Source organism: Parasteatoda tepidariorum, chromosome 10, assembly GCF_043381705.1.
Source record: "Parasteatoda tepidariorum isolate YZ-2023 chromosome 10, CAS_Ptep_4.0, whole genome shotgun sequence".
In the NCBI taxonomy this organism is placed as follows: domain Eukaryota; kingdom Metazoa; phylum Arthropoda; class Arachnida; order Araneae; family Theridiidae; genus Parasteatoda; species Parasteatoda tepidariorum.
This window is the reverse complement of record NC_092213.1, coordinates 62789383-62800290: the sequence shown is the minus strand read 5'-3', so window position 1 is coordinate 62800290 and position 10908 is coordinate 62789383. Positions and strand designations below refer to the sequence as shown.

At 31.9% G+C, this 10908-nt stretch overlaps 1 protein-coding gene across 1 annotated transcript in view; it reads left to right on the top strand.

Annotated features, from left to right (window-relative positions):
* The first annotated feature begins 3711 nt into the window (after nt 1-3711).
* The window catches only part of LOC107453034 (protein O-mannosyl-transferase Tmtc3), a 105264-nt gene continuing 98067 nt past the window's right edge, over nt 3712-10908 (top strand). The window contains exon 1 of the mRNA XM_016069693.3: nt 3712-3960. Coding sequence (XP_015925179.1) covers nt 3844-3960 — 117 coding nt within the window. The 5' untranslated portion in view covers nt 3712-3843. The remainder of the gene's footprint in view (nt 3961-10908) is intronic.

Here is a 10908-nt window from a genome sequence, read left to right as displayed (position 1 = left end):
TATATATATATAATAAACAGGTGTTGAGACACATTGACAGCTCGAAGGTGCAACTTAATTCTTTCAAAATATAATTCAATTATTCACTAAAATAAATAATATAATTTCCAAAATATCAATTAAAAATGAAACATTCGTGTCTGAGAAAATAGACTTTAAGCAACGAATAATCATTTCGTTAAAATGTTCTGTGACAATATGAAAAATCGATTCGTAATTAGTTATAACTTTTTAAAGTATCCCCATTACTATTTCTGGACCAATTCATCCATCATTCAGAAAATCGTTTGCTGCAGAAACAGCTCGCTCGTTTTCATGTCGTTTGCGTCTTCACTTGCACCACTCACATATCGTTCTCTCAATAATATTAATGCCATCTGTAACAGCACATCATGAGTTTTGAGAGACACTCAATATTGAAGCCGGCATAATTCTTCTGTTAAATGATGGCTTTCGAATAGAATTTCTAACCATTTAACACCTCAACTCTAGATGGAACTTTGAACGAGGTATCGTTTGTCAAAACGTCGATATAATTATGTACGTGCAACAAATGATTAAGGTGAATTGGAAAACCATTGCTTTGGAAGCTTCAAATTGTTCCGCTTTGGCTAGTAAATCGTCAGGAGGTTGGAGAAGAGTTTTCAAAATAGTTCTTTTGTTCGAATAATGATATTATTCGAGAATAATTTCAGTTCGTTAATAATTTGGTCTGGTAAAATGATTGGTGCCTTGTTCCCCTAGAGAGAACGAAAGTAAGGGGTGATAATAGGACTCTTGATATAAATGCATTAGTAATGGTTGCTTTCTATTTTAATGGAACGATATTTTACTATGTTCTTTTATTTTTGGTCGAGCGAAAATTACTAATATTGTATAAGTTGACTGTATCCCATATGTTCTGGCGAAAAGTATGCGCTCGGGTGACGACATTTAAAATTTAAGTAAGGTATTGTATTTTCATTAAAAATGAGGGTAATTATTTTAAAGAAAACATTTTCGCCAGATTTTGAATAAAAATATATCAAATTTAAGTCTCGAAAAACTGGTCGTTTTTTTCCCTTCCGGCAAATTAAATGGAAAATTTGATAATATTTTAATATGACATTTTTTATTCTATTCAGAGAACTAAGACCTCCAGTGTATCATTACAGTCCCTCATTTTCGTCTCACTGATATTGAATCGCTCTGTGAATTAATATAATGTTTTAAATTAGTTAAGTGGTTCTTTCATAGTTCGAAAACTTTTGTCTCACAAGAAGTTGTCGAATCGTAAAATGTGCCTTAGAAATAAATTAGAATGGTTTTGCATTTAAAAATGAACGAAAGTAAATGGGAAATTGGGCATCATACTTATTACAGAGTTAGATTAAGTAAAATGATTCATAGAATCTCAAAAAACTGCTTGTTTCTGTAGCGTAGATATGCTAGCTTTAAGCTTATAAAAACAAAATTGAAAATTGTTTAGTACTAGTTTTAACATTAGGAATAAAAAAAAATCAGTCTGTCAGTTATAAACATGATGAAATACAATTTTTCATTTTAATGCTACTTATCATCCTTATCATCGGTACAACAGTACGGAGTTTGTTTTAGCTATCTCCAGAACGTTTCTCCAAGCAGTTCTCTTTTTTGTCAATTCTTACCGTGTTTCTATAAAACTAAATATAGCAATATCAACGGTAGTAAAATTTTAAAAAAAGTTAATTATATGCTTATTGTCAACTAATCGGAATGATTGTTATAAATTTGACTATACAGACTTTGACAGATTGTTAACATACTGTTTTAATAGGTTTGTCATATTCTTTCTATGATTAAATTTGGCGATTTTTTAAAATTGAAAATAACTCATGTTCAATATACAGTTAAACTTCTATTTAACGAACTTCCATTTTGCGAATTTCTCTATTTTGTAATTTTTTTCGAGGAACCAAGAACATTTTGGAAATTCCTTCGCAAAATAACTTCCAAATAGCGAAGTGAATTTTCTATTTAACGAACTTTCCTTTGAGGTCCACTTTCCTTATTTCCCCAAATATTTCAGAACATTTCAAGTTTGTAAACGCATTTTATGGAAGAAATGACCTTAAATTGATTTTCGACCTTAAATCGAATTTAGAGAAGGCAGTAAAAATCCTTTCCCTTTTTGTTTTCATTTTAAACGAAAAACTCAAACAAAATTAACGGATTTTATCAGTAGCAATTAAACTTAATAACGCATGAGGTAATGTATGTTTAAAATTACTTTTATAATAAATGTAGCCATAATTTTATACATAAATTAAGCTTTTTATGCTTGAAAATATGCGTAGCATGATAGTGTAACACTGTATAATGTTTTGCTCTATTCTTGCTTTCCATGCAGATTTCTTTTATAGTTAAGATTTAATTAATAAATAGTAGATAGTCCACTAGACGAATTTGTATCAATTGCTATTTTAATTTATGTCTAGTGTCTATGAATTTAAAAACCTGTTTTATGTTATTTAAGTATTTCATAAGGTGATTTTTTTATCTAACGAATTTTCCATATAACGAACTCATTATAGGGATTTAGCGACTTCGTTAAATAGAGGTCATACTGTACTTAATTAAAATATAACATATTTTCTAAATAATTGTCAAATATAAATCAATACTCACAAGCTACACTTTTTATAGGTTTTTCAGATACGTGTACAACAGTTACCAGAGAACTTAAACTACAATTACTATCCGTATCATAACCAAATGGACTATAAAAGTAATAAGAAGGTAGCAAAATGAGACAGTAGCTTTTAGTTTTGGAAAGTACTAATAGTGAAATAAGCAAAAAAATAGTTCGTAATAAAGTTTTAAATCATAAGAAAAAAGCTTTTCCTCAAGAACGTACTAAGAAATCGTGTTAACAATGCACATAAAACTAAAATAAAAAAATCAATATTCGTTTATCATGCGTTATAAGAAATTAGTAGAAGGGAAAAAAAAAGATGAAAATTTTTAAATCCGCAAAATTAATTATCGAATATTTATGAATGAGGAATCAAATTGTGATGACGTTTACCGTAGTTTTCAAATGCTGTAACAAGTAATAATTTCACAAAAAGTAATAATTTCACATAAAGTAATTATTTCACAAACAGTAATAATTTCACAATAACAGCAAATAAAAATAGTTTTTACTTTTAGTATTTTTAGAGTTAATTTCACGTCGATTAACATTACTGTACATAATAACATAAAAAAAATGTGACTTTTAGAAACAGGATGAAGAAATTATTTTCAATCAAATTCAATGTTAATATAATTACGTTAACATTAATTAATTTCAGAATAAAGCTAATAAAGGTATTTTTTACTTTCAGCATTCTTAGAATGAGATATATTAATATTTATAACATCGTAAATTGATATTTAAAACATCATTAATAATATTATCATTAATAACATTAAAAAAATTGACTTTTGGAAACAGGATGAAAAAATTATTTTCTATCAAATTCAATGCAGATTAAAGTAAAATTACTTTAACAGGTATAAATTTCATAATAACAGCAAATAAACGTAGTTTTTACTTTTAAGAACGTTTCATTTCATTAAAAAATATTTGATTCATGTTTAAAGTTAGGAAATGTTGGACTTTTACATTTAATTATTAAAATTTACTTTTCGATTGGCTAGATGGCGCAGTATTCGCTATTGTATTGATAAGCTCACCACGTGCTCGGCAGAAAAACAAACTTCTCATAAGTGAGCGAGACTCCTCTTGGATTACACAGACTGAGTTGTGCTCTAGGATTTTCTTATATTCGAATTGTTAGCAGTCTTTTTTAATTATTTAAAATAAAATCAGATAATAAAATGCACTATTTGACAACAAGTATTTATAACATGGCCGAGAGTTTTAAGCAATTTACATCGAATACAAGGAATTATAGAAACAATAAGGAGAAATCGTGTATAGAAAAACAGAAAAAGGTAATTTCTAATTTTTTTAACCTATCAATAAAAATTGCTTTAAATAACAATTTTTATGGTAATGGTTGCTTTTTACAAATATGCGTCAATATTCAATCAATTTTATTTAAAAATTATTAAATTTTAATAATTTGTCACGAAGTGATGCAGATCAACGAAATCTTTTTTCAACCCATATTATTCCAACATTTGTTATGAATAATAGCAATTGACTCCCAAACAAAATATAAGGTTGAAAATTTGCTCCACACTTTAACCTCTACTTATCTAATTAATTTTTAATAAAACATCCTGTTTATGTAATTAATTTTTGAAAAGTGTTTTTTTTATTTTTGACGATTTTATTGATCGACGGCTATTTTTTGAATTTAATCTAAAAAAGTAACATTAAGTCTATAAAAACTAAAAATCTTCTTTTCAAATTTAAATAATTTCATTCTGTTAGATGTCGAAATCTTTTTTTTTCTTTCAGGAAAACGTCAATAGCAGAATACTTTTACTACAAATGTAATATATTTGGGTAAGTTTAGGTACAGTTGGCTTAATAAAGCCTTGGGTATGTTTAGGTACAGTTGGCTTAATAAAGCCTTGGGTACGTTTAGGAACAAGTTTTAGTTCAGAAGAAGTTTTAGAGAGCAGAAATGATTAAACTTTCTCTAACACTATCACGTCTGAATCTTGTTAGAGGAACTAGGTTATTATCTTACAATGTAGCTTCAAGCCTGAATGCATAATGCAATACATGTCAACTTTTACTTTTCGACAATGATTTTTTCTAGAGGAAGTAATATTAAAATTGAATTAGTCATATGCAGAAATATATTTCTTTAGTTTGGAAAGGTTTAAACACACATACAATGATGCTCATACATTCATTTATATATATATAGAACTTTTTAATATGTAGTGGTGGACCAAATTATTTAAAATTAAATTTATAAATCCAAGAAATCGCCCAATTTAAGGGCTGAAAACGTAAAAGGGGGAAAAACTGGTATTAAAACCATTTCATTAAAGCTAGTTTTAGTGAGGAGAAATAAAAGCTATTATTATAATACCCAGTAACGTGGCCCGGGTTGAAATCCCAGAGATAGATCGTTGATACGAATTCCGCACCCGGCTCGCACCAACCACAGTGCGGAAGTTAAATATCATCGGTGATAGACGGATCAAGTGTTAGAGGGCCTTTGTCGTCAGGATAACTGTGGGAGGTTTTCATGGTTTTCCTCTCCATCTAACGCAAATGCGGGTTAGTCCTCCATGAAACCGAATTTCTCTCAATACTTGATCACGGAGTTCCCTTGTTTTCTGCGTTAGGTTCACAATTACCAGGTTATGGAGTTGAACATAAGTAGTAGTAAACTCAAAAATTGGGTCGGCTGTTCAATTGTGGTAATAGATAATAAAATAAAATATTACTACAATAAATTAAACTATTTATCACTATTTATCCTTTCTTAGATTGATTTGAAAAGAATTTACTCAAAGTGAGATTATCCGAATTGGCGAAATTTTACTTCATCTCGGTAAAATGTATTATTACCTGTATTATTACCTTCTATCCACCACTCCCTACGTACCAGATAAGTGGGGATACTTAGGGAGGGAAAATTGTTCCTTGTGCTATTCTCTTTCACAGACTTACTTGGTTACTATTAAAAAAACCTCGATTATTAATAATAACAGATTAATTACATTGTCCGTATTATCTAAATATTATTATTTCTTCTTTTCACTGAAACAGTTAAGGGATTTGGTCAAATCACTTACTTTAGGCTTATCCCCCCTTAGAGTTGTTATTTTAACATCTTCTGTGAATTGATCATCTACCTTAAGAATTTGTTCGAATCTATCATATTTTGCATAGAGCTCAAATGTTAGAGGGTATACATATGTACCATGTATAAACTATTGGGGCAATATTTCCAAAATGGTGGTGACCCATATATCGTGAATCCGATGAAATCCGAATACATCGAAAAAAGTGCATGTTTAGTAAAAGTGCGACTTTGGGTTTGATTTGGTAGAACTTCAAATATCGCCTGCTCTGATTAACAAATTTCATTATGAAATGCACACATTTTAAATTTTCAACTCAAACTTTATGTTATTAACCAGTTAAGCGTGGAATTTAATTTTAGAAATCCTCCCAGGGTGTTATTTATTTATTTATACAACATACATTTGCAGGCTTGTGTGTTCAATTAAACCTTATAAACTTTTGCCATGAAGAAGGACAGATAGCCTAATACTGAAAAGGATAGCACGAAGATACACCCAGGGTAACAGCGGGATTCAAACCCGCTACGTCCATGCTACACACAGCGTTTGACGGACGATACCGCTCAGCCCTATCCACAGGGTGCTGAATTAAAATTTAGCTATGGCGTGTATGCACGTCGAATGCAGCACAAACTATCGTATTATAAATTTTGCGAAAACTTAATAAGATATTTTAACAGTTATAACGTAAGTATGGGGCTATTTTTTTACCCAAGGCAAAGTAAATAGTTGAGAGTAGTTTATAGTTGCAGTTCATTTACGTCGCACTAGAGCTGCACAATGGGCTATTGGCGACTATCTGGGAAACATCCCTGAGGATGATCCATAGACCTGCCAACACAATTTTGATCCTCTGCAGAGGGGATGGCAGTACCGCTTCAGTAGCACGACGACCTGCGCGCGAAGTCGAGCACTTTACGGTATAACAGTTTAGAGAGGACCAATAACGGATACCGCACACTCTTGGACACGTCGCAGACTGCTCCAAATGATCATCCAGGCCGGGATAGGCTGGTTGGTAGGGCACTGGAACCATGTCCAAGAGTTTGTGGGTTCGATCCCCGCCGGCCGAAGACTCCCCGTGTAGTAAATGGTGACTGATGCACGTTAAATCTATCGAGTCGCAAAATCCTCCATGTTCCCATAACAAATCAAAGCCTCTGGGGGAACTGATCCAGGAGTTTCCTTGTCTTCTGGATTTGTTCAAAATTACAAGGATACGGAGTTGAACATTAGTAACCATAAACCCTAAAATTGGGTCGGCTGTTCAACGACGGTTATAAATTAAAATTGAAAAACATGGTCACACACCCACTCACTGACCGCAGCTAGTGATGCTTGACTTCGGTGATCTGCTGGAAACCGTGTCTTAACGATCAGTCCACTGCGGGACGAGAGTAGTTTATAATTTAAATTATATTAAACTTCTTTGACTTTTCACAAAAGCCGGTTATTAATGATATGGTTTTGTTATTAATTTTTCTCCTTTTCCCTGATATTCAGTTTTACTTTGGATGCTTAAAAAGCGTGAGATTTTGCATAAAATGCTTTTGATTTTTTGTACTCAATTCAAGAATGTCTAGGACGTGCTGATTTGTCCTTGCTAATTGTGTACGCGATTTCAACGCAACTATTTGCGTTAATCAACTCTCGTATACCAAATAATATTGTCATTCTTTTTTATTTAAACTTCAAGTTTTAAAAGTCAATCTCACTATTTTGTTTTACATGACGGGTATACAAGTCAAACTAACTTAACAAGTTAAGAAGATTCCGGAATAGATAAAAGCTTAAATGTATACTTCAAGTTACCTAAATATTACATTGCATTTAAAACAGAATTTTTTCTATTGTTTCTTCAACTTCGGAACTTTACATTATTGAATTTGGGAGTTAAATTCGTATTATATATAGGGGAGAGTGGGGTCAATTGTAACATTTTTTGCTTAACTATTTTTAACTAACAAAAAATCCAATATATTATTAGTATTAATTGACAGACGAGTAAAGAAGACTATCCTCTACTAGAAAAAAAAATAAATACCTTATTTTAAATGTTATTATATTAGTGATTAACAATTTTTGACAGTCGCGCACTTGTTACAATTGTCCCCACTTACGGGGTCAATTGTAACAGTTCATAAATTCAACTAAAACATAGTTAATTATACATATTATCATAGTTGTGATATATTTTTTTATTGATCAAAATAGTAGTGATATTTTAGGAGTAAAAATAATAATGAGCAGAGACCTAAAGGGTTAAACTTTTAACTTTAAGGGGTTAAAAATTTTAATTTATGCTGTGAAAGGTGACAAATAAAATAATGCACATGCAACATAATATAAATGATATAGGAAACTATTGGTGGTTCTTAAAGAGTTAAGTAATGGTTTGTAAACATAAGATTATTTATTTTCAGATGTTACAGTCGTCCCTTTACTTATTGTTACAATCGTCCCCAAGTCGCCATTTCAGCTTCATTTGTTAAAAACAATGCTTTTTAATTAACAAAACTAGTCTTTTTTTTCTTAAAATGTTAATTAAGGTGTCCACTTACATATTCGGTTAATAATTTTTATTTGTTTAAACAAAATTACTATGTTACAATATAATATTCTAACACCAAAAAAAGCACTTACGTAGCGTGAAAATATCTTTTGTGGTATAACTCTTTCAAAAGTACATAAAAATGGTTGCCAGCAGGTGTGTACATGTAGATTTATTAAATACACCTTGTGCGCCACGTAGGAACCGAATCTAGAACTCGACACTCGAAATATTTGCTCTGTTACAATCGTACCCTGTTACAATTGACCCCACTCTCCCCTATGCTTTAAAAAATATAGAGTTTACGCTTTCAACCCAAAAAATTTAAATTTACGCTCAGTCTGAAAGAAGTAGATAATTTTCAGTTAGTTTAGACACTTTTTTGTTAAGTATGTGAATACGACGTCAAATTTTTAATAAAATTGAATTTCGTAAGCATTTTCCTTATTCATACTACCAAGCAGATGCTATTTAAAATACTATCCTACGTATAAAAAAAAGAATTAGAAAAATTTTAATATATTCTATTACTATATTCTATTAATTATTCTATTAATATATTCTATCCTTTACTACTATATTCTATTTTAATATATTCTATTAATATATTCTATCACTGATTAAATTAAAGAATCCACGATTGGGGCCTCCCTTGCCTGAGAGGTCTCGCCATTCCGTCAAACGCTGTGTAGATTGGAGGTAGCGGATTCGTATCCCACCATAACTCTGAATGTAGGTTTGTGATGTTCTTCTCAAACCTATTTTTTTAAACTTGTCAAAGCCATAACATGTTATGAGTACATAGCTTTGTGATGGGACAAAGAAAAAAATAAGAATCTCTTCTAAGAACCTTTTCTTAGAACAACACACATTTGCCTGAGCTGACTATTTTTAAAAAGGATAAAAGGACAATTATTTTAAATTTCAGAATCACACACGTTTGCCATAAAAATTAGCGCAATTAGAAAGCGTTGTCAGGATATAACGAAAAGTGATTAAAAAATCAAAGTAAAACGATCATTTATTGCAAGAAAAAAAAAAGAATGGAGGTTTTAGAACCCTCTGAAACCACCTCTGAATGCAAGATACGATATGCACAGTTGCTGTGACGCATAGTTGTTTTATGAATATCTCCGAATCGACTGAACTCGTAGAATGTCTAACGTACCGCCCCAAGTGGTCCCAGATGTGCACGCTCGGTGTCAAATTTGGGGATCCAGCAGGCCAGGGAAAGGTGGTAATGAGGCGGACGCATTCCTGTGACACCCATGATGTGCGTGGTCAATTACTGTCTTACTAAAAACAGGCTCTTGGGGTAGCTTGCCATGAGAGGCAACACATGCGGCTGAAGGATTTAAGATTATATAGCTGAGCTCTCATGACGCCGAGAATCATTATTAGGCATGACCGTGTGTCAGATGTGAGGGAATCCCGTACCATCTCACCAGCTATAAAAGCGGTGTGATTCTGTACAGAGTAGGCTGGATTAATTTCCGCCCACCCGCTGTAGTGGTGTCGTTCTTGACGAGATTGGATTGCAACCGAATGGAACCAAGTCGTTTTCAGTGAAAATTCCAGATTTAATTTGGGCAGTGATGACCATCGTGTATGAGTATAATATCCCCGTAGTGAATGCCGCGATCATGACTACACTGTATAACAGCACACTGTAGGTTTTGATGGTATGGGTTGTCATAGCATATGACACTTGATCACCCCTAATATTGATCCATGGCAACATGACAGACCAGTGGAAAGTTCGTGACATTCTTCAACTACATTTTTGCTACTTCTGGCGAACTTCCGGGAGCCATTTTTCAACAAACAATGCGCGATCACACACATCAAGGGTGTCGCAGGAATGCCTTCTCAGCATTACCACCTTTTTCTGGTCTGCTGGCCCTGAATTGACTCTAAACGTGCATATCTGGGACCACTTGGGACGGCAAGTTGGGCAGTCTTCAAATTTAGTCGATCCAGCGGTATTTTCACAGCACATGTGGAACGATATGCTGCAGAACATAAGAACAATGATCATAAATAAAGTTCAGATCAAAGTCCAGATACTCATAAAATTTGTTTAGATATAACTAAAGCAGTGTTTAGACATGGTCAATTGTATGTTATTCTATCGAGGGTGAAATCTTTCAATTCTATCAGTGTTGTTTCATTAAATGCCCAAATCAACAGTTGTGTTTTCAAAAAAATTTTATTTGAATTTTAAAATGGCCATTTTTAATGCTGCTTAAGTTGAAGTTCATGGCTCATTAACTAAAAGTATTGTTTCAATTGCACAACACTACTTAAATTTTCACCTACTTTATTACTATGCTACATTCGAGGACTTGAAGCTGTTGTTCGAAAATTTCAGGATGTGTACATAGAAAAATTAAAATTTAGAGGGTAATAAATCCTGCAAAAAAATTTGAATTGTTAACATGGAATTCAACGCAAAGTTTTATTCGAACTACCAAATACTAGTTTAGTTTTAACTTTTTTTATGACCATACTAATTTCTCTTACTCTTTTTTTTTTGGTTTTCTTACATTTTACAACTTAATGGTAAATTAAAAGACCTATAGCTGTTGTGCTCATGAACACTGAAATTTAGATTT